General features: G+C 30.5%; 3 protein-coding genes across 7 annotated transcripts in view; 2 read left to right on the top strand and 1 right to left on the bottom strand.

The window, feature by feature from the left end:
- Nucleotides 1-13,347: 13,347 nt before the first annotated feature.
- On the top strand, nt 13,348-16,793 carry LOC100158804 (glutaredoxin-like). 5 transcript variants are annotated; one of them, XM_008182548.2, is made up of 4 exons: nt 13,348-13,572; nt 16,115-16,238; nt 16,312-16,416; nt 16,482-16,767. In XM_008182548.2, the coding sequence occupies exons 2-4, from the start codon at nt 16,143-16,145 to the stop codon at nt 16,578-16,580; spliced, it is 300 nt and encodes a 99-aa protein (XP_008180770.1). In that variant the 5' UTR covers nt 13,348-13,572; nt 16,115-16,142; the 3' UTR covers nt 16,581-16,767.
- On the bottom strand, nt 16,657-21,915 carry LOC100167708. Its single transcript, XM_001945759.5, has 6 exons — nt 21,655-21,915; nt 19,077-19,375; nt 18,812-19,008; nt 18,680-18,755; nt 17,355-17,543; nt 16,657-17,296 (listed from the first exon to the last, which is right to left on the bottom strand). The coding sequence occupies exons 2-6, from the start codon at nt 19,368-19,370 to the stop codon at nt 16,844-16,846; spliced, it is 1,209 nt and encodes a 402-aa protein (XP_001945794.1). The 5' UTR covers nt 19,371-19,375; nt 21,655-21,915; the 3' UTR covers nt 16,657-16,843.
- A 243-nt stretch (nt 21,916-22,158) lies between these two features.
- The window catches only part of LOC100164292 (60S ribosomal export protein NMD3), an 8,457-nt gene continuing 5,279 nt past the window's right edge, over nt 22,159-25,336 (top strand). Inside the window, exons 1-7 of the mRNA XM_001952278.5 lie at nt 22,159-22,334; nt 22,417-22,702; nt 22,766-22,900; nt 23,396-23,504; nt 23,585-23,735; nt 24,345-24,487; nt 24,560-24,711. Coding sequence (XP_001952313.2) covers nt 22,276-22,334; nt 22,417-22,702; nt 22,766-22,900; nt 23,396-23,504; nt 23,585-23,735; nt 24,345-24,487; nt 24,560-24,711 — 1,035 coding nt within the window. The 5' untranslated portion in view covers nt 22,159-22,275. The remainder of the gene's footprint in view (nt 22,335-22,416; nt 22,703-22,765; nt 22,901-23,395; nt 23,505-23,584; nt 23,736-24,344; nt 24,488-24,559; nt 24,712-25,336) is intronic.

Raw genomic sequence — 25,336 nt, 5'->3', positions numbered from 1 at the left:
TCATATTTTGTAATTCATCATAAATCATATTTTGTAATTCACCATAAATCATATTTTGTAGTTCATCATAAATCATATTTCATTAATCATATCATATTTTCGTACCCACAAATTAATCGCAACAGTATACCAAATGTTTAATGTATAAGATATTTTATTGTAAATTGTAAAAAATGTTTTTTTATATGTAGGTACATGTTAATTATTCTTTATGGCGTCAAACCTACACTATTAACCTAACCTAATGTAAAATGTATATAATATACGATGTACTCAGTGCTGTAATGCCTAGACGACGTGATAAAGTTGTATAATAATTGACGTTCCATTCGACGTGACGTCACGTGGAACTCAGCCACATGTTTACTAATTACTTGTACGTTGTGAAGACCACGGATTGTCCGTGGGGTGCTGAAGTCCCCTGCACGTGTCAGCGGTATATCACCGCCGTTTTGATGTAATTGAATCGGCACATAATATACGAATGACAAAGCGGGGGCGAGCTGATCGCTTGAAGTTCGAAGAAAATATGCTTAGCTTACAGCCGAAATTATAAACATTCTTTATTGTTGATTTGCATAAATAAACGTTTTTGTAATGTTTTTATACGTTTTTGTACGTTTTTATTTGAAATAGTACTACATTAATTATAAGGTAGGTACTTTTAAACGCGTCAACACCGCTATACCTAGTGTAAAATTAATTGATGTGTCTTTTGAAAATGGTAACTTAATTTCTTTCAGTTTATTAAGTACAGTGAAACTTCTAAATACCGGACAATCTCGGTCACTGACATTTTGTCCGCTATTTAGTGTATAGGTATCAGGCTAGTTCGTTAGTTAAAGTTGTAGATTTCAGAAAGACTTCTTTCTCCCACAATAGTCTCATGATAAACACAAACTTGTGAGACTTAAAATTGTAGATTTAATTCAATTTGGGTGTTCTATAATACTGATTATATAATAGTCTGTAGACTTTTAACTGATATAAGTATACAATTGTTTTTCTAAAATATCTACTGCCATATATTTAAAAATTATGTTACCCACTCAATACAAAGGGCACCATAAAAAAATGTAAGCAGATAGTAGGTATGCATTTGTAATCGAAGTGAACGGTTTTTATTTTTACCCATTCGGGCCGGTCAAAACCTTTGCCCCCTTATATTGAAAACTGAAATGACGCCACTGCATAAAAATAATATATATATATATGTATATATTTATAAATCAACTAATAAAACGACGATTTTTAATCACGATATACCTATTAATAATTAAGGTTGATGTCTGTCTATTGACACGGTCAGAACACACCGTGCCATTTCCTCATAGTCACATTGTCACACAACTTAGTAATTGATTTTATTTTTATAAGCTAAAAGAAAAATGGAGCAAAAAAAAAGTAAGCTACCAGCAACTAGTAGTACTCCATTGAATTTTTCTAAAAAGAAGCTTGGAATTGACGTAGGTATTACAATTTTAAATTATTCAAAATACTAAATATTATTAGGCCCGGAACTAAATGTTTTAAAATCGTACAAAATATGTACGACGTATTTTATACACCTATTATAATTTATAATTAGTATTACAACTCGCGCTAAAATTATGCAAAATTAAATAAACACCAGTTAAAAAATGTATTGAAAATTTAACTGCAGTCACTGCAGTTTATTCAATAAACTATTAGGTATGTCATATTAATTATTATAAAAAATGTGAATGAGTTTATTAAAAAAAATAGAATTTAATAATTTCTAATAATAATATTAATAATGCATAATATTTTTAAAATAATTTTACATACACAATTTTTTGTATATTATTTAAAGAAACAGAGAAATCTGATGATGTATTACGGGCAAAGCCCCCCACAAATTTGCCATACAAATTTATTTTGATCCCCTCCCATGAAACATTCTCAATTACGCCACTGATATAGGATTATATTAACTGAAGTTTAGAAAAGTCTATTTTTTTATAAATAACTTAAACATATTTGGATTAAGTCATAAATATTAATTTTTCATAGGTAATCTACAAATTTGAATAGCAACGGATAAGCAACATTTGAGACCAATTTGTTTTTTAAAATAATGTATAGGTACAGGTATATAAGCATTATCTTTATAACGCGTATTATATAAGTCATGGGCGTAACTTGGAAATATATTAGGGGGGGGCAAATATATAATATATATATATATTACCTATATATATTATATATATATATATATATTTATTATATATATATATACCTACATATCAACTAGTCTATATAGTTAACCTTACATAATTTATTTGTAAATATATGTTAACATTACCTTTTGTTGTAGAATGTAGTTGTATATTAGTATAAGGTGATCAATATTACTAAGTAATGAAATAAATATACAAACTTAAATACATTAAAAACATTGAAATTTTTAATATTTTATAACTTCTAAACAAAATGCATCATAATTCTAAAAACTGCAAGTAGATATTATATACAATTAAGTATTAACTTTATGTTTAAAATAATAACAAATTTATATTAACTGTAGTCTTCTGCCTCTTAGGGTTGATTCTGCATTGAATTTATCAATAATTTTATCAAGATTTATTGGGTACAACTTTTCTATATTTAAAATAGCTATGTTAGTTAATCTCTCTTGACCAATAGTGTTTCTAGTGAATGTCTTGAGACGACGTAAAGACGAAAAAGAACGTTCGCAGAACAGACAATGGACAACTAGATAATTAGTATGAAGTCACAAAAATTCAAAATATATTATCTAGCGACTAGCACAATATCATACAAGAGTATTATCAAAAAAACTGTTGTTTGATAACACTGTGGTTGTACCTCCACCACATATTTCCCTTTGGAGGTAACACTACTTGTGTTAACAGGCTAAACCCACCACTCAACTACGGACCGGGTGTCCGCGGCTAAACGACACTTTACTACCTATATATTATATATAATTATTTATTATGCATTATTTAAGCATTCTAAGCATTATCTAACAAGATACCTAAGCTAAAATTGAATATTAAGATTTAAAAAAAACTGTATAGTAGTAGCTATAACCAGCTGTTTTGTACTTATTTTAAAACAAGGTATGTTAAATGTCAGAGGGGGCACTGCCCCTCCTAATTTATTCTAGGGGGGGCAATGCCCCCCCCCCAGTTTACACCTATGATATAAGTGATCCACCTAGCATATATTATTATATACTATTTTATTATTATTTCATATTATATCCTGTGGTATTATATTCCGTAATAATACATAATAATAAGAGGATGTTAGTACGCTACCCGTGCGTTTGATGTTTACGTCTTATACACTTAAGAGATAGCAAATATTCGTCCTTTACAATAGTGTGCTGTTGTCAGTCTTTGGTAGTACTTTTAAGGCTTAGTCAGTCTTTGGTAGTACTCAGAATAATTTTAAAATAATTTCCCGAAAGTATTCTGATAATAAGTCAATTGACTCTAATATCAAAACTAACGGCACACTATTAAAACCATAGGCCTATAAACCAAGGTCTATGATTGCAACTAGTGAACAAAAATTTGCTTTATCGTACGTTTGTAAGACGGATACAACCACTTAAGAAAACGCTAACCCGATGTGTTGTGTCCGTCTGGCTAACGTACAAGTGTACAACGTAGTAAAAACTGTTTAGCGCGGAATAGAACCACTCAGGCTGAAGTCAAGACTCCTAATTGATATACAATATATTATATTTATATTGTAGGGTAGATTTACATCACCCTGAAGCTGGCAAAAAGGATGCTCTTATTTAATAAATAAAAACACAATATTCTTCTTACACTTTTATTTCATATCGCGAGACAGCTAGGTAACTTAAGAACAAAATAATATTAATTAATATTAGAAAATATATATTAATTATCATTAATATAATAATAATATTCGTTTGCGGGTTGCCCGACCGCTCTGCGTATGCACACACACACACACAAATACACAATACAATAAATTAATAATAATATTTATATTATAACATACGACCGGTCCGGATACGGACGACGATCGGTTCTTACTCGATCGATATGGCCGATCACCAGAAAACCCACGATTACCTATATAAATAATAAATATAAATAATATAAGTTCTACAATATCATACTCATAATATAATATATATAATATAATATATATTTTATACTTCAGAACATTATCCGTGAAACAGTTATACAAAAAATTTCTCATTGTTTCATAATACATTATTTTTTTTTAAACTTGTACCTACCACCTATGTAAATGAACGAAAAAAAGGAACAAAGTATAAAATCGTTGCGTTTCCGCGTTAGGAATGTTCCGTTTTATTGAGGTTCAACGTCCATATAAAACTATAGGAACATGCCGGGACCATAGAAAAATTCTGTATTGGATAGTTTTTCGTTTTATTTAGGGTCCGCAATAGACATTTTCATTTTTCACTGTGATTTAAAATAAAAGTAAAGACCGGTACGACCGCCGTGGGCTGTGACTTACTGAGTGACTTGACATTTTGTAAACATATTGTCGATGTCATCGTACATAGCTCGTTATGTTGACTAAATTTCTGAAAAAAAAATGTTGAAAAGTTTCGTTTTACAAATTACTGAAGTTTATAAATTAAGTAATTCCCTAAACCTATGTAAATGAACGAAATTTCAATTCTATGTTCCTTCACATGAAAAAGAAACTACAATTTCGTTAAGTTCCCGAAAATTGAACGAAATCATTGGAACGAGCAGTTCTTTTGAACGCGATCCTTCCAAGCACTGTATAATATATTAAAATTAGTGTACCTGTTGCCACGTTGGTACCTATAAATGTATATAATATCTTAATTCGTTTATATATAGTATGCATATTGTATAGTTATTACTTACCTGTATATAAATATGATATTCAAATAATCTATAGGAGGAAAAAGTCTCTATACGTACTCTCTAGTAAATAATCGTTAAGTAAATTAAGCCGTGTAATATACTAATATAATAATCAATATAAATATATTATGTAATATATAATATAAGAGTAATAGGACGTATTATGCGGCTACAATGTGGTGAAATCTGCGCAAATGCATTTTTTTTACATTCAACATTGTCAATAATATTTTCATCATAAAAATAAAACACCAATATTTTAATTTAATAAAATAAAAAAACATGTATAAACGTGCACAATTTAACAATAATTTAATAGCGCATTCTTTACCGGTTTTATGGTGTCTTACTATTAGTGCATTATACTTATTAGTTATTATAGTTATTTCACGATACACGAACAGGGTCGGATTTAGGTGGGGCAAAAAATAAGGGCCGTATAACATATTTTGCAAAAAACATTTATATCACAACTTGAATAAAAATGTTCAATCATTTATATTGTCATAAATGTATAAATAAATGTTATTATTAATACAAATAATATATTTGTATATTATAAATGCATATAAGTGAGCGAGCTTACAAATATAAATTTAAAATCGCTTATTATGTCATCATATTGTAGAAACTTAGGCTGGGGCGTATTCCGCAGCGTTTTCCGTCGAATTAAAAACACATTGGTTTAAATCGACGGAAAACGCTGCGTTTAAAACTCGGTGGAATAAGCCGTGTATTAAATAGCCCCGGCCTTAGGACTCGTAGAAATTTTAATCAAAAACAGTTATAAATATAAACACATATTATAACAACTTGACAGTTGATAGCAAGTTTGCACTTTGCAGTGTTCAATTTCGGGCATTTCCTAATGTAGAAGTAGTGTTGCGTTTATATTAATTAGTTTTGATGGTGTCCAACTGTAGCGGGGCATGATCATTTTCAAAAATGAAGTTAGTAAAAAACCGACTACGAACTTCGATGACACAAAGTCGACTATCAGGCCTTGCACTGTCAAGCATCGAAATTGACTTACTAAGATCATTGGCTTTTTCACAAGTTGTTGAAAAATTTGCGGCGACGAAGTCTCGCAAAGTTATCGCATATGATGACAATTATTATTTAAGTTCTGTATATTTAATATTATAAGTTATAACAATTGATAGTACATAATATTATAATCTAATAAATGTAATTTATACTATCATTAATGTTTTATCACAACAAATCATTGTTTTTTTCATAACCAAAATTCCAAATAAATGTAAACAAAACAAATCTACTTTTCTAAGGGTGGGCCCAGGGCCCCCACATTTCTAAATTTGGCGAATTTCAGTAACACGATAATACCTAGCTGCAATCTGAATTGTTTAATATTATTTATAATTTTTTTTTCCTTGAGTAGGGAAGTAGGGGATGGGTTTCCTTTGAGATTTCTTACCATGGATGAAAACGCGGCGTATTATTACGTCCGACGTGTATATAGCTACTCCGATATAAATCAATGTAGGTATTCTTAATGGGATTCGATAGTCGATACCGTGATTTACTGTTTTTGTCTAACACACCTACCCGCGACATAGGATTTTAGACGGGTTCTTTGCCAAACATATCAATTGATCGATATGAAATGAAGCGGTACGAATTTTAAAAATATAATTTAATTTGTCGTCAAGACTACTTGAAATCGAAATTCTCACATTTTTGATTTTTTGATTTTAACTTCTCTAAAGGTTGAAATACTCTTTTTTTATATGACAATTTTAGGTATTTGGGTATTATAATATGAAAAATGTGGGAAAGTCGATTTCCAGTAGACTTGACGACAGATTCAAATCTGTTTTCAGAATTCTTATCGCTTCATTAGATCAATTGGTATGTTTGGCAAAAAACACGTCTAAAATACTATGTCGCGCGTGTGTTAGACAAAAACAGACAATCACCGAGGTATCGAATCCCCTTAATTCGACGGAAACCGCTGCGGAATACGCCGTGTAATGCTCCCGCCTAAGGCATTAACCTACAATGTACCTATACCTACTATTATTAGTCGTTATGTACTGATTTTGTAATTATTATTTAAAAAAAGTAAAGTAACGTGATAATAATATTTATTATAATTTAATATTTTAAATATAGATATTTATACTTAACGAGTACCTAACGTAATTGTATTACTTTTCGAAAGTATAGACTATAGTTTACCCAACACTGGTTATAACTAGAGGCCGGAATAATATTCTCTTAAAAATTTGAAAATATTCTTCAAATATTCTTTAAAAATCATAATAAAATATTCAAAAATATGCTTCAATATTAATTAAAAACACGCCTATTTATATGCAAAAGAATAAAGTACATAACACAAATATATACCAATATAAATAGGTATATAGGTAATAAAAAATAATACCACTTAGAAAAAACTTCAACTTATAAATTATAATAGGTAACATTTTATCGATTTAATTAAATTAGATTGATGACGTATGGCCGTATGGGTATGTTCAATTGACATAATTTTTCATCGTTACCTACAGACTATAAAATTACTATATGGGTATAGTTATCGTATTTACATTGGTATATTATAATTTATAATACGGTCGTGGCGCGAGCTAAGTAAAAACAAAAATAATAACGGCACGACGGTGTGCGTATAATAATTATAGTGTACGAAGCAGGAGTAGCCCATTTAAACTGTGTAAAATACAGGTAATTTGTTATACGACATTAGTGCCTATAGGCTATAAGTAAATCGGTTTTTTTTCTGGCTAGAAAAATGATGATAATATGACCATCCTTGCAGTGTCGGCCTAGCACACGAAAGGTCCATAGATCAGTTTTTTAAGGGGTCCCCAAAAAATGTGTAAGTACCCATGTAATTTATAGCAATATGGATTATAATATAAAATTTACCTTTATTATAATCATTAATAAACTATTATATAATTTAGTAAATATGCGTTTCATGATTAATAATTATAAATTAATTGCGCACATTCACCACGATATAAATAAATAAATAACCAAATATACAACAGTATAGGTAACACCAAAGATATCGCGAACTATACCTAATTAGTTTGCTGTGGCGGCAACGACAATCGACAAAACGCGACTACAACAGCATTGCAGTCGTATTGACAAATCATCGCTGAATATTATGCAGTCGACAATATTTTTATAAATAACTAGGTATTGCTTATGGGCTGCGAGAAGACATTATTTATAATTTATAAATAATAACATTAAAATACAATATATGTAGATATATCTAATATTTAACGCGAACCCTGGCGTAGGGAATAATTCATTTAATAAAAAACTATAAAACTATTGAAACATATGAAAACTACAAAACAATAAACAATAATTATTAATTATCAATAATATTATGCACCAACGATATTCACTTTCCAATCGAACAAGATACTGAAGTTAAAAATCGAAGCATTATTTCGACTATAGTCTTACATATACTTATCGTGTACACAGACACAAAAAAAATAAAAAAAAATAAAAAAATAGTATAGTAGATACATGAAATTTTGACTGAAAGTTTATCTTGGCATTTTCTATACACCATAACATTTTCAAAATATTTTGATTTATTTTGAGCTCTTTACGGACATTTTCATTTTCCATTATTTTTTAGTTTTTTTTCTAAAATTATCAATTAAATTTTATTTGTTGGATAAAAAAGCTTGAAAATTTAATAGAAGGCTCCTAGTATATTGTTTCAAAAGCAGATGAAAAATATTAAAAATCGTTAGTCACAGTTTTTTTTTATAAGCATTTAAAGTTCAAAAAATTACAAAATATGGATTTCTTTGGTTTTTCTTGGCACTTTTGAAAACTACTGGGAAATTTAAATTTTGACCTCCCCAATGCACCAACGATATTCACTTTCCAATCGAACAAGATACTGAAGTTAAAAATCGAAGCATTATTTCGACTACTTAACGTGTACACAGACACAAAAAAAATATAAAAAATAAAAAAAAACACACATCATTGTAAAATCAATACATTCATCGTTCCACTCAGAATCTAAAAAAACGGAGGGGCCCCGGCTTTTGAATAAATGACGAGTATATTGAATTTATATTATATTTTCAGTGTTAAAAAATAAAAATATTTTTTTGTAATACACACCTACGTACCGCGAGTGACTATAAATTATATATAAAAAAAAATTTTAAATATTGATTAGAACAAAAGTGATTCCAAAAGTCAGTTCTATCTGTTATTACACCCTGTATATATTATATGAATATACAACTATTATCGGGCATATAATTTATATTAATTACGCCACTGCAACACAAAATATCGAAAATCTATATAAAATTAATCGATATAATATTATTCTCTAATATTCTTTATTATACTAATTAATATTCTTTTATCTTGAAATATTCTCAAATATGAAAAAAAACTTTTGTCATTTATTTACATGTTACATGATTTGTAAAGATTTTGAACACCCGCGTATGACTGCATATAGACTAAAAAAAAACATGCAAAATGATATAATTCCGGCCTCTATAACTCTAACCTAACCTTTTTTTTTATAGTTATAACGCACAGCGAATGAAAGGACACAACACCACTTACAGACTAAAACAATATAGTATCTAAAAGTAAGTTATCGTGGGTTTTGGTGGATATTTTGCTGTTATAATTATAAGACTATAGTAATGTATCACCGATTAATATGTTAATTATCTCAATAACTCTAGTCACAGGTATTTTCCCGTTAATTAAAATTATATAAAAAGTAAAAATATTATAATATAATAAACGATTACGTACGATGACTGCGGTAGGTATTGGTATGTCATATTTTCTGATAAATATCATTTTAATAGACACTAGCATACTATAATACATAATATGCGTCCAGATTTTTAGTAGGTAGCATACTATCCACGAGTGGCCAAAACATTAGTGAAAAAAAATATATTTTTACTTTTTTGAATGACACCATTACATATTTTATTTCATATTCCGAAGCAGAATATTATATTCGGTGTATTTTGACCTATAAATATCAAATTTTGGATAAGTAGTTCGAAGAAATTATGAGTAGAGAACGGATATACTTGCGTTAAAAAATAAGTCATAATTGCTCTAAAAATATGTCAAAATGACAGTATAAATATTATGTTAAAATTGCAATGAAAAATATATTAAAGTTACATGAAAAATCATACAATATATCATAGAAAATATATAATTGTTAATTACTTTTTTAAATAACATGATGAACATTAAGGGCCGTATTCATAGTCGATGCTTAAGAATAATAGCAGAGCTTGATTTACCAATTTATGGGCCCAGTGCCCCAGTACAAGTGTACAACTTCCAATTTTGGGCCCCAAATTGTCTATCTCTATTTTCTTCAATACTAAAATAAAATGTATGCATATAATGTATTTTTAAATTAATGTTGTATTGTTGTGTGTAGGTAATTAGTTGCTTAAATATGAGTAGTTGGATCCATAGAGTATTACTCTATGAGTTGGATCATAGAATAAAATTGAATTGTTAAAAATTTTATATTAATATAATTATTATTATTATTATTAATATACAAGTCACAAGAACCCTTTACACTTAGAATGCTTACTGTATTGCGTATTTTTGATTAGGTATTACACTTATATTATCAAACTAAATATTTTATGTTGAATGTTTTAAGTTAAATTCGATTTCAGCTAATCAGCTTTCACAAACAATTCGATTGTGCGCTAGCAGATAAACTACTAAACTAGTTTTAAACTTAAATTTATATACACTACCATGTAGTTTTTATGTTTCTTCATCTCGTTTATCCTTTAATTTTCTTTTCATTAAACCACTTAAGTATTTTTTGATATTTTAAATAATTAAAAATAATAAACAAATGACAAATAAATACAATAAATACGACGTATATCACGGAACTGCGCAAGACAATATAACGTCAATACTCAATAGTAATATTACGACAATAATAATTAATAATATTATTACGATAATAACGACAATTCGATTTTGTTGTCGGCAAAATTGTTTAAGGACGTCGTTTTCAGAGAAAACTCATTATACTTTATAACTCACCGAAACATTCAAATAAAATCTAAATATATTTTGTTTTCCCAAAGTAGGTATGATAAAAAGATATAGGTACCTACAATTAATTTTGTATGCCTAAAGTTGGTGGGCCCCTCTTTTGAGTGGGCCCAGTGCAAATGTTCCATTATCTAATTATTGTCCTTGCATAAATACTACGGCACTGAGAATAAGTATTGCTTAAGCTAATTTTGCTAATTTAAAAAAAAAATTGTGATAACTAAAATAGCAATGCTTTCTCGACCAACCTTAATTTAAACCAAAGTCTCGTTTACGAATCTCATTTGACTATTTGAGTCATATGCTATAAGCCATAGGTACTTATTTTTAAGCATCGACTTCGAATACGGCCCTAACATATTACAGAAAAAATAGTATTAAAAAAAAATATTAAAAAGTATTTGAAAATTAATTTATAATATTATTTTTCTGAATGAAAATGTGTAATTTCTTGAAAATTGTATCATTTGTTCTACTTAGTACATATTTAAAATAATTTAAACAATTCGGCGTTAAATCTAAAAATTCTAAATTAACATTTTAATTTCCCGCAATAATCACACATAGTTTAAATTTTGATAGTTTTATAATTTTATATCCCTCACTTTTTTTCTAAGACATATTTACAATTTTCCCATAGAGACTTGGAAAACGTCTGCCAATAAATTATTATTGTCGATGTATTAATAATATCACGACATTCGTATGATTATAGGTAACTCGTAATTCGCATGACTGTAGGTATGCCTATACTTGCATGTAAAAATGGTCAATCAGACATTCAGACATAAATTCGTATTTTTAAATTCAAATAGGTATTCGTATATAGTTTGACTCAATATATTAAGTGCAATAATACTAATAACGATTAACGATGGCACGACAGAGATAACTAAAAATATTTTAGTGATTGTTTTTTTTTTCAGTCAATACTCTATAGTGTATAGTGTACTGTATATCCACAGAATAAATGAAAGGAACAAAATATAAAAATGATCTTATCTCCACTTGGTATTAGGCATATACAATTAATGATTAGGTACTTATTAATACATATTATTTATAATTCATAATATAAATATTTATGTGTTTCACTATATTACACTGAACCCACTGGTTGGATTATTAAATATATTGTTATTTGTTTTTATTAATTTAGGGTCATTACCCACTATACCCACCGTGGTCCAAGACCACCCACCCAATTATAAGGTGTACCTATTGACGAAAACACCTTGAATATAGCCGCCACTCAATGAACTATACTTCTTCGAAATTTGATTTTTATACATTGAAATTTTCCTAATAATATTCTGCTTAGGAATGTGAAATAAAAAAAACGTGCGGTGTCATTCAAAATCGCAAAAACTTAAAATTTTTTTAAAAAATATTTTTTTTTTATATTGGTGTGTTGTTTTGAAATCATATAAAATCATATAAATGGGATATTTTCAAAAAAGTTAAAACTTTTCGAAAAAACAAGTGTAGACACGTCGTCTCGCAGGTAATTGGTTTACAATATATTATGTGGGAATGCCGAATAACAAAATATTGTTGTCCACATGCATATTTTAATATTATTCATAATAATTCCTAATAATTCGTTTATAGGATAATTTTTATGTAATCGTATTGCGGATATTTTTGGTACATTTGTTGACGATAACAAGATTACGTAATGTCGTAATTGATTTGTTTTATTACTATCGTATTATTATTATTACTGAATAACGGTCAATTTTTATTATTTTATTTGTCATCCTAATTACTTAATGTAGTGGCCATTCTCACAATAATAGACATGATTTTTAAAAATCCAGCGACAAATTTTATGAAAATGTATCGAGTAACTGGTATCGCGATACTCCCAAGTCCAAAGCATCTTGTATCCATGGTATCTCGATAGGTACTCGTTTTTGAGTATCTTGCCCAACCCCGTTGGTGTATAATATATTATGCGGGAATAACAAAGTATCGTAATCCGCACGAATATTTCAACATTTTATGACTGTTTCATAATAATTCGCAATAATTCGTTTATAGGTTAATATTTTATCGTCGCGATGAAACAAGACAGTAGTCATCGGCTGGTACGACGGAAACAAATTGATATTGAAATATCGTCGGATCCTGTGCACAATAATATTATAATATGTGTTATCCGCAGTCCGATCATAATATGTTTATTAAATTATAAGAACTATATATTATTACAATATTAATAATAAATAATTTTATACAATTCGTGATATCAGTGTTCGCCTCGCCGCGACTCGTCGACCAATAAAAACTGCGAACTGGACGCGTTTACGGCTGACGGGGTAAGGGGGAATCATTAAATTTCCGTCGTACACTTTCTATCGCACGTTATCATCATTATTCGTTGTAAATGGTATAATTATTGTTATAAGGTTTTTAATAATAATAATAATAATTCTCATAATAATAATTACGTAATTATAATATTGTTCGTCGTTGGCGTTCATTAGTTTTCTGGACGTCGAGCGCCGCAGTGATTTCCGAGTCAGAAAATCACTCCGTTTCTACTAATTCGCAAGTGAGTACATTATTAATTTGTATGCAGGCGCCTATAGTATTATTAGTTTTATGTAACATTATTAATTATATTAAGCAGTTTGTAATCGTTAGATCTTAAAAATTGTTATCGTACCTATACCGTTCACCGGAATTCCGATCGTTCGAAGGGGGGGGGGGGTGGACGTGACAGTTTTGAGTTATAGAAAAAAAGTCTCATTTCGTCTCATTTCAAGCTATTCGATCAGCAGACCATCGTCGTTTAAAATGGAAATCACAACAATATCGTTTAAAATAGGTACAAATTTGTATAATATTGTCATTCGTCGCGGTTAAAAACAATTTATAAGTAGGTACAACTGCGGTGGGCTAAAAATGAGTTGTCGGTTTAGAGTGTGCGTCGAACGAGTGACAGAGAATAGTAACGAGAACACATCCGCCCCTTGTGCTTGGTAACGTTCTGTTGACGTATTGTATAAATGTTTTGACAAATTTTTGTTTTTTTTTTATTTTTTCAAATTTAGAGGTAAGAATATCAACAAAAGGCATTTCAAATGGTATTTTTTATATTTTCATTTTAAAATACTGATAGTTTTCTTTGTAATTAAAATATCATTAACCTCCGAGTTGCACTAGATAATATGTCATGTTCTGTGTGTGTATAGCCAGCGACTTAAAATGTGTATTTAATAACTTTAATGTTGGGTAGTTTCTGATTGGCTTTTGTGAACATTTTTGATACCTACATGAGTGTTTTTGTTTCTCTGAAAGTATAATTTAATGATTTTTTTAGTATATTTGTCATGTACAGTTAAGTTGAACGTCCTCAACCGTCTCTTGTAAAATAAATCTGAGGATTGTATATACTAGGTAGGTACCTAGTTAGATATGACCTAAATTATAAATACAATTTTTTTGCAATTAATTTATAAGCTTTATAGGTAGTTGAGAATGCATGATCAGCATTTTTTTATGTAATAAATTAATTTTAAGTACCAATACTCACTTGAAATTAATTTCAATAAAATAAACAGACTAGATTAACTAAATACAAAAATATAGTGTTATAACTCTGTACAAATATTAAAATATTTCAAGTAATATTAAATAATTAATTGAAAACATGTCGAAATACCGGTGGCGTGGTAAAGATAATTCTTTGAGGCCTGTGCCTCAACATAAATGGGTGGGTTGTGGGGTGCACCGATGTGAGGCCATGAGCATAATTTGAGATTGACTAGTCATAATAGAGAATTAAATGTCAACAAACCGTTGGGAAGATATGGGACTTGTAAATTGTACAGTTTTTATTTATAAAACTAGAGGTGATGGTGGTGATGGTGGAAGTAGTAAAAATAAAAATGCATTGGGCCTCACACACAAAAAATGTTCTACACGCCCTGATGTTTACTGTAAAGTGGTTATAAAATCGTAACTTGACTTTGGTGATTGGATTGTTTTTATTCTTTCAAAAATTTATATTTATAATTAGACATGAGATAATAAGTTGTACTAAACAATACCTAGTTCAACTACTCTAATGTACTACTACAGAATTTATGGGATAACTACACAACTTATCTTACCATACAATTAGAGTAGTCATAATAAAATACATTTTTTTCAATCCATAAGTAATTTGTACTAAGCATCAAAGAAATGTTCTTGCAATTATTTAGGTAGTTGTATTTTGACTAAATTTACTTATTTATATAAACATAAATTTGTGTGCACTGTTATTTCTTTAACCTATGCTAATCAAAACAATTTATTTAATATATTAGTTATTTTACTATTATTATTGGCAGTCGCGGAAATTGTTTTTAGGGCAGGGGCATGCTTCGATATCAATATAATTTATGTAAAGAATATATTTTACATGTCCAATTTGAATGCCTTATTTTTGAGTAATGAGCATGGCAAATGCCATACGAGTTTTGTTTTGACTATTTTACTTATGTTATTCTTTAATCATATTATTAAAATAAAACTTGATTATAAGCCATTAAGAGGACGTCGCACCCGCATGTGTTGTCTCCGTCTTATACACGTATGACATAGAACATTTTCGTTCGCTAGTTTCAATAGGGTGCCGTCAGTTTTGATATTAGAGTGAATTGACCTATTATCAAACTCTTAGGTAACAATGTTAACTTTGTTCTCTCTTCGGTTTTTTATGATATTTTAATTTTTAAATGAGTTATGAGCATTTTCAAATGTTAATATTTTACATACTGATAACTCAAATTTGCTAAGTCGTACGTGTGTAAGACGGATACAACACATGTGGGTGCGACGTCCTCTTAACTACTTATTTAGTCCATATTTAACATTTAAAAATATTTTAGTCATAACTTATGCACTTGAAAATGTGAGTCTTAAATTAGAGCTAACTAGGTCAATTTTAATTTGTTCTATACAAGGTTCTATGGTAGTTATGTTAACTAGTTGATGTGTTGACAGACAAATTACTTTCAAACATACTGATTGCATTTTCCACTCCACTTTTGTGAAAACACATAAAACGATTCAATATATAACTAACTAATGGGTTCACTTTCCAGCAGAAGAATACCCTCTCCAACTCAAGTGATGGCTGCTACACAGTTTGTTAAAGACGCCATTGCGCACGATCCTATTGTTATATTCTCAAAATCAGACTGTGGCTACTGTCAGATGGCTAAAGAAGTAAGAATTTAAATACTTATCTATACAACGTAAGGATTAATAACAATTTGTTTCAATTTTAAAAATGTGCTAGTGTTTTGACAAGCTGAAAGCCACTTACAAATCCATCGATTTAGATAAGAGAGAAGACATGGATGATATTCAAGATGCTTTAGAAGGAATAACTGGCGCTCGTTCGGTAAATTTATTGATACTAATTAGGTAATTTATTAAATAGATTCTCTATATTTATTATTATTTTAGGTGCCACGGGTGTTTGTGAATGGCGTATTTATTGGTGGAGGTTCTGACGTAAGAAAGATGTCCCAAAATGGCAAGTTGGAAGAGCTCCTAAAAAAATAACTTTATACATCTAAAATAAACATACCTACTTGAATTAGAAACATTTTAGTCCAAATAATTATGTACACTGTTTTCAAGAATAATGTTTTATTTCAAAACAATTCATAATATAAAAAAAAAATTGTTACTTAAATTATTTGTACTAGTTTTTTAAAATTTAATAAATATTGTCAAGTATAAAAAAAAATATCAATTAAATTTATTATCAAGTGATGATAGTCTAATAATTTTAAAGATAAAACATTACAGAGTTTTTAAAATTCTCATAAAAAATTTTGTGCATTTCCGCCATCTTGTGCATTTCCACCATCATTTGGGGGAGAGACGACATCATTGTGAATGGCAGCCAACATCGATTCAATGTCTAAATGGTCTGTTCCAGCCTCACCCCCTCCAATCGCCATGTCACTTATATCTGCGTTTGCAACGGGGATTTCTTGGTTAGGTTGCATAAGTTCTGTTTGTTCGGACATATTTTCAGAAATATTCTGTGTTTCTTGTATAGGAACTTCAGAGTTTTCATCTGGGATATTGTCTTTTAGCATCATGTCAAGGTCTGTTTCCATAGCATGTTTGTCGTCAGCTAAATGACTATCATCCTCAGTCTTGATCACGTCCTGTTGATTCTCTATAGAATTTAGTATATTGTGTGGTTGGAATACTGACGCGGTTTCTTCCAAAGTAACATTGGTTTCCTGTTGTAAATTTTCCTGTTCCTAAAAATAATAATTTAAGAAGTCATAAGTGAATTTTGGAAATTATTAGTAATTTAACCTGTGTTGTGGATGTTGGTTGCTGGTTGTGATCCTTTTGAATATGATCCAGGCAATCCGATCTGCTATCAAAAGATGCAGAACATACTTGACATCTGTACAATTTTTTTTTTTGTTGCTGTTGTTTGCTTGGTAAACACTTCAGCTGATGTGTTTGGTTTTGATGTTGTTGCTGCTGAGGCTGTTGTTGCTGAGAATATTCAAACAAAACAGATTTAAGGACCATAACAAATAGAAAAAGGGTATAATAATTTTAGGTTTCTTTATATTTATAAGTTGTACACCTAAGTTCATAGAAGATAAAAAAAATACTTATTTTAAGGGACTAGTTCAAGAATGTGAATAGTGATTGATTTGCAACAATTATAGCAGTGATGAAAATTATTGAACCAATTTAAAGAGTAACAATATATTGAGTTTAAGCAAAACATTACAGGTTGTTTATTCTATCTATTTGCATGACTCATGATATGAAATAAATAACTCTAAGTTCTAGAGAATGCGCGGCCGTTGACTGCATTAAAAGGAAAATACAGGTAACCAGTAGTTCGTTCAACAAAATGTTAGTACATATTACAAAATCCAACATAAATAATAATATATAAACTGTCTCATTATGAAATACAGTGGTTATTAACCCGTCGTTGTTGACGCTAATGTTTTCACATCATTAATGACGTGTTAGTGTTTCGCCCACATTTAATTATTGTTGGAAGGACGAAATTAGGAAAAGTGGACTGACTAATCTATAAGCAGATATTACAACGAATCCAAATCAGTGTTAAAAACTGTTATCGAATTACTAGGTCGATCAGTATGACGGAAGAAATACTGGTATGTTTTGGCTAAAATAACCGTCTGCCGATCCCCGGGGAGCAAATACTGGTAACTGTTGACATTTGTTAGAAAAAGACGGACAGTTTAAATATAGATGAGATATTTTCCACGTATTTATTTCCATTAGTAACTTGTATGAGCATACTAAAAATATCGATATAACTATAATTTGAAGCCAATGGTTCCCAAAATAACAGTTATGTGAGCGAAATGCTCATAGCATCACCTACAACGGGTTAAAATTGCCCGGTAGCTCTAACAAAATACAATAGTATGATTTTTGAGCTCCTGTTAAAGTTTGTGACATAATCAATATGATTTAAATTTACAATTACTTTATAAAATACAACAAAATCAAAATTAATATTTCTATATTCTGCACAATATATTATTTAACTGCATTTGTAAATGTAATGTATATAAATATTAGTTAATCTAAAAATGTTTTATTCACTTAATTGTATAATAAAATTTCATATATTTTATTACCTGAGTTACTGTTTTTGTCACGGTTTGGTTTGATTTTTCATTATCTTTCTTTTTCATATGAGAACGCATATGGAAACTGAAATATAAATAAATTAAGGGTGTGTATTGGAAAAATATTATTCATGAAAATACCGAACGTGACCAAGGTCTTTGGATTGGAATGGACAAAAACCGCATTTGTATATTTTAATTTTAGAAGCGTCCTGTCTTGTTCTTGAAGGAGCATTACTTCCACCAGCACTAGTAGAAGGATCTCTAACTGTCAAACCACTAGGAACTCTTCTCTGACCTATTTCTAAGTCATCGGTCCTTAAATTCCCATTGACAACCTAGACAAGATAAAAAAAAAAAATAGTTAAATATTATATATAGATATAAACACAAAATAAATGTATACTTCAATAGAAGTAACAGGCTGATCAGCAGGCAACAATCCATATTTTTTTTGAATGTATGATAACATTGCATTTTTAACAAGTTTCAGATCATTTTCCAGCTTGTCAATATGAATAAGAAGAGATGTGCATCGCTTGCACATGTGATCCGCAGGCGTAACAATAATAACAAATTCTTCTCCCAAGAGTTCACTAATCTTTTCTGGGTATGGTGCATTACTGTGTGGTGTAATGCTTGAACATACTCGTGTTCGTTCCCCATACAATTTTGAATTACAAACAAAACAAACTGCCATCGTATCTGAAAATAAAAATACATTTCTAAATGATAAGTATGCTATTAAGTACTACAAGGTTGATACAAGTAATATACGATTGATAAGAGGACGTTCCATAGACATTTATTGTTTCCATCTTACAAGTGCGTAACATATCACATTTTACACAGATCATGTTTAACTCTGTTAGTTTAAAAATTAGGTTGAATTTACCTAAATAACATTTAAACAAAGGATTATTATCTAGGGCATCTGTTAAGCTTTTTGTTATATTTCAATTTTAAAGTGAGTTATGAGTATTTTAAGAAATACAAACAATTTACAATTTTAAAATACTTAGATATCGCTTTAAAATTAAAAAATAACAAAAAGCCTATGATATGCCATAGATAACAATCTTATATTTAAATTTAATAAGAGGTAAATTTGCTTTAATTTTTAAAATAGCAGAGTTAGATAAACGTGATCTGCAGAGCACAAAATTTGGTATGTTATGCACTTGTAAGACGGAGACAACTAATGTCGATGTAACGTTCTCATAAGAGCTACATTATTAATATACTAGGTTCAGATTATTCACTAGAGAGAAATTAATTTTCATTCATTGTTATACAAAAATTATACATTTTCGTAAATATTAATGAACACATTTCAATCAAATACTATAGTACGCAACGAGGTACGCAAAGTACCAACCAAAATTAAAATATAATTTTTTTGATATTGAGTACCTATTCGTTTCAAGTTAGGGAGGAGGGAGGTCAGATTAAGTTGAGACAGGTCTAGTTTTGACTACACGGACATTGTCAATACGGCGAGGCACTCAATATGTTAATACATGTTTATAGTTTTACAAGAAAAAATATTACAGATAACCAAATATTCTTATAAATGGCTTCTGTAAATATAGTCAATGTTATAATCTATTTCAAATAAGTCTGGAAAAACATCCTGACGGAAACACGTTGCAGTTTGCGCATGAGCAATCTCATTGACTGCAGTCGGCGTAGCTGACTACTGCAGCCAATTACAGCGGCTCTACCGTTCAAAGACTGCACAGTGTTTCCAGACTTATTTGGAATAGAGTATAAAACTCCTAGATATTATAATATTAATTATAGGAATAATTGGCCAATTACATCTTGATCAGGAAAGTATATTGTTGTATAATTAGTTAGTAGCACATAGGTAGTAGAGAATTTATGTAAGATTACATTAAGGACGTTAATAATTAATTATTATTGTGCCAAATTACATCAAATACAATAATAATTATGGCAAGACACATCAACTACAAATAAAGTATACTAATAAGTGTTATATATCATAATATAAAATAATATATGTAACAAAATATTAGAAAATATCACTAATTTTATTTGATAAACCATAATTTTCATACAAATTTACAAAATGTAGACACAGATCATAGAACGAATGTTGTAGTGTGAGGATGAGCAATTGGGATCAAGTCTGTTCTCTCCGAGCAGTGGTGAAGCGTGGAAAAACCAAGATGACTATAAACGCGACCATCTCCCGAGGGTATAAACTATACTAATGATTGATAAATATATTAGTTGTGGACGAGTCACGAAAATGCCAAGCTCACGAGATTCAGTTGCGACAACATTCAACAGGTAGAGCTGGCAGACAACAAATATGAGTCATCGATAAGCAAGAGATCCCAACCAAACGTTACGCCACACATTTTCTCCACCACCGTGCACCCACCGCACAAGAGACGACGAATAGGAATGACTCGCCGTGTGTTGACGTCTCGAAATTTGTTCGATTGCCGGATTAGTGGGAAAATGTAAAATTACGAGGCGGACATTCAACAACAAGACAAAAATGACTCTGAATAAAATGATGATTAGTACTGCGATAGATTTCCCGCCTGGTAACCATAAGATGTGTCACATCGCCACTGACTTGAATACAACACTACATATAGGTACACACCTACCTGCGATCGACTTGATAATAATATGAAGCAAATCGCGAGTTTCCAAAACGGGTACCGACCGACGATTGAAAAACAAAATTCATACTAGGGCGTGGGACGGAGATTGGGTATCGTCGAAAACCGACGTGGGACGGCATCGTCGGTCGCAAACGACAAAAAAAATAAACACGCCGAGAAGAATTTTAGCGGGTACATAAAACACGTTGGACGGTGGGTTTAGAGTACGTGTTATTGACACGTCTCTGCGGGTGTAATCAGCGAGTTTAATCAATCATAAAAAGGACGTCATATCGACAAACGGTATAAAATTTTACATAATATTTTATCGTTACTCACCTCAGCGCGGCACACGCAAACGGAGAAAAACAAAAATGCGAAATCACTCGGAGACGGACGCGACAACGCCGCCGACGATCCCTTGGCAAATGACGCGCCGCCGGAAAATCGCAAACCGCCGTCGAATCAGTAAACTGCCGCCAAAGCCGCCGGTCGCTAGACGCCGGTTGCCGGTACGCGGTAACCGGTAGAGACGGTAACGGACGCCGGACGCAACAGCCAACTGCCGACGGCAAATTGCGAGCGCCGGCGATGCACGACGGTCGATGCGGCGGTCGATATCGGACGATCCGCCGCTATCTGCACTGCGGACCGGGTATGCGGTATGGCGCGGGTTATTCGGCGCAAACAAAGTAGGTACGTGAAATATTGTCGTACGTGGGCACAAACGAGCGCTGCCAACGGAACCGACGACGGCCAGTCCCTCCGTATCGACGTGCGCACTGCACGTTTGTGTTATCATCGCTGTGTGTTATCGATGGCCCCGTTATCAATTGCGTAGAACGTAAATGTTGATTTTAATGGCGTTCGCCAGACACGCTCTCACTTGATCGTCTGTTTCGCACGCTCGCAGAGTCGCGTCGAACCGAGTTAATTTGGAGTTAATCGAAATATTGGATAATGGACCTCTCGAAAATGGACTACGCTCCGACTTCCGTGCCGGCGACGGTGCTCAAAATGTAAGTATCGCGGTTATCCTCGTTTCGCGAAACTAACGGTACACCCGTATTTAACATATACATTGCTACTGTGTTCTTATAGATTATGTTGCCAGTGCGGTGTGCCTATGGAGCCAAATCCGGCCAACATGTGTGTTTCTTGCCTTCGTATACATGTGGATATCACTCAAGACATACCGAAACAAGGAATATTGCAATTTTGTCGCAACTGCGAACGATATCTACAGCCGCCGTTCGAGTGGATATCCTGTGCGCTTGAGTCTAAGGAACTGTTGGGGTTATGCTTGCGTAAACTGAAAGCTTTGAATAAAGTGAAACTAGTGGATGCTGGATTTATTTGGACTGAACCTCATTCCAAACGCATTAAGGTTCAAATAAATTATACAAATAATAATTTTAAAAAATGTCTTAAACTTTAAATTATGTTTTAGGTAAAACTTACTGTGCACGGTGAAGTGATGAGTGGCATGACATTGCAACAAGTGTTTGTGGTCGAATTTACTGTTGCAAATCAAATGTGTGATGATTGTCATAGGTCTGAAGCTCAGGATTATTGGCGTGCTTTGGTAAGTATATTCTTATTGATAATTCTATTATTAAATACAACATCTTTCTATATCTTACAATGATTCTCAAGATGACTTACACACGTAGGACATACAAATTTTCATTCACTATTTTTTTATAATGTGCTGTTCATATTCGTATTGGAGTGTTTTATGAATTGGCGGTTTTTCAATATTTTAACTATCAACCGAGATATGATCATTTTTGATTTGTAATATTTCACATACCCATATCTTGCTTGAAAATAAAAATATTGAAAAAATCTTCAACGCTTAACCATAGATAATGTTCTTACCTAAAAGTTTGATCATAGGTCAATTCACTTTGATGTCAAAACTAGTAGTACACTATTGAAACTAGAAATAAAAATTTGCTATGTCGAATGTGTCATATTTGTCAATACGGAGGAGACAACAAATGCGTGGCACCCTCTTAACTACATGATTATTAATATAATTAATTCAGCATTAATAGTTTAAACATTTTGATCACAGGTACAAGTTAGACAAAAATCAGATAACAAGAAAACATTTTACTACTTAGAACAGTTAATGTTAAAACATAAAGCGCATAAAAATACATTGTCTATAAAACCAGAATCAAGTAAGAGATAATAATTTTTTTTTATTACTCCGAAACAGCAAAGTATATCAATGGTATTAATCTAATATTATCTATTTCAGATGGTTTGGATTTTTTTTACTCAACTGAATCACAAGCTCGTAAACTTGTAGACTTCATGACTGCTGTATTGCCTTGCCGATATCAGCATTCTAAAAAGTTGTTATCGCATGATATTCATAGTAATACTTATAATTACAAATTCACATACAGGTATTTTTGTAGCTATTGAAGTCCTAAGTACTGATATAAAATCTTACTCAATACAGTAGAAAAAAAATGTATTCCTATTTTATTGAATGTAGTTTTTTTAATTGTATTTTTCATTGTTAATTTTAAAGTAATAACAAGTGATGAAGATATGTTCATCTAAATAATTTTTACAAGGATATTACTTATTAATTATATACTATATGTATAGATTAAAAAATGGTAATAAAAGTTAAAAAACTTGAATTTATAACTAAAATGTTCAAAATTAAATATTGGTTACTGATTAGATTAAATTATTTCATTAAACAATTTAAAGTTCAATAACAAACAGTAAAATTAACTTCTATATTATATAGGCAATATGGTTGGTGTTGGATAATTAATGAATTATATTTGAAGAAGATTTTTGTTACCTAAATTAAATATGTACTAAAAAACAATTTTGAATAAAAATAAGGTTTCACTAAAGAATTATAATTAATACTTCACAACTTAGGATGATTTTTTTTTCAGTTACTGCACTGAGATTCTATACCAGTTATAATTTTAATTTTTGATTATTATCTAGTTTGGATTACATTTTAAAATTAAATACATTTTTATTTTCAGCATGGAAATTGTTCCTGTCATGAAGGATAGTGTTGTTTGCTTATCTAAAAAACTTAGTCAACAACTTGGAGGTATCAGTCCTCTTTGTATTGTCTACAGAGTAACAAACTCTATTAAGCTGATTGATCCGTCTACCGCCCAATGTAAATGTTGATATTTTTCCATTCTCTGGAGGTATGCTACTATGCTATAATGGTTGATTATATTATTTTTAGTGGCAGAGGTGAGTAGTTCTGCATATTGGAGAGACAGTTTTCAAAGTGTATTCAAAAGTAAACAATTAACAGAATACACTGTAATGGATATTGAACCTATTATGGAAAAAGACAGAGTACAATTTCCAGGGCAAGGTCAACTTTCATACAAAGTAAGTACAGTTTTATAAATAAATTATGATAGGTTTCATATTTACTTCAGGTGCCCAGTGCCGATGCCATTTTGTCCTCAAAAATACACTCTGCGGGTATAATGATACTGCCTTGTATCATTGTATCATTTTTAGATTCTAAGTGGAACGATGAATGTATTAATTTTACAATGATGTGTTTTTTTTTTAATTTTTAATTTTTTTGTGTCTGTCATCACCTTTTAGGACAGTAAAAGTGCTTGTATTTTCTTCAACAGTACCTTTTCTGAAAGGAAAGTGAATCTAGTTGGTACTTTGGGGGGTCAAAAGTGGATTTTTCAAATAGTTTTCAAATGCGCCGTGAAAAACAAAAGAAAAATTAAGGAAAATCTGGAATTTTTACGCAAAATCTGTTTTCTAGAAAATTGATTTTGGTTTTTGGTGTAACTTTAAAACGAATGACTGTAAATACATGAAATTTTCACTGGTTGTTTATATTTTCATTTTCTATACATGATAAAATTTTCAAAATATTTTGGTTTGTTTTGAGCAGTTTACGGACAATTTCAGTTTCCAATTTAATTAGTTTTTATTTCTATGATGTCAATAAAACTTTATTTGTTGAGTAAATATACTTGAAAATTTA

This window comes from Acyrthosiphon pisum, chromosome A2 (assembly GCF_005508785.2).
Source record: "Acyrthosiphon pisum isolate AL4f chromosome A2, pea_aphid_22Mar2018_4r6ur, whole genome shotgun sequence".
NCBI classification, from domain to species: domain Eukaryota; kingdom Metazoa; phylum Arthropoda; class Insecta; order Hemiptera; family Aphididae; genus Acyrthosiphon; species Acyrthosiphon pisum.
The sequence above is the reverse complement of the archived record's forward strand: the minus strand, read 5'-3'. Positions and strand labels throughout refer to the sequence as shown.

Coding starts and splice junctions, on each gene's coding strand:
- LOC100158804 (XM_016802597.2), top strand. CDS start 16,098: ATGGGTTCACTTTCCAGCAGAAGAATACCCTCTCCAACTCAAGTGATG. Junction 16,239..16,311: donor ACTGTCAGATGGCTAAAGAA/GTAAGAATTTAA, acceptor AAAATGTGCTAG/TGTTTTGACAAGCTGAAAGC. Junction 16,417..16,481: donor GAATAACTGGCGCTCGTTCG/GTAAATTTATTG, acceptor TTATTATTTTAG/GTGCCACGGGTGTTTGTGAA.
- LOC100167708 (XM_001945759.5), bottom strand. CDS start 19,370: ATGGCAGTTTGTTTTGTTTGTAATTCAAAATTGTATGGGGAACGAACA. Junction 18,756..18,811: donor AAAGACCTTGGTCACGTTCG/GTATTTTCATGA, acceptor TTTATATTTCAG/TTTCCATATGCGTTCTCATA. Junction 17,544..18,679: donor TGACAAAAACAGTAACTCAG/GTAATAAAATAT, acceptor GAATATTCTCAG/CAACAACAGCCTCAGCAGCA.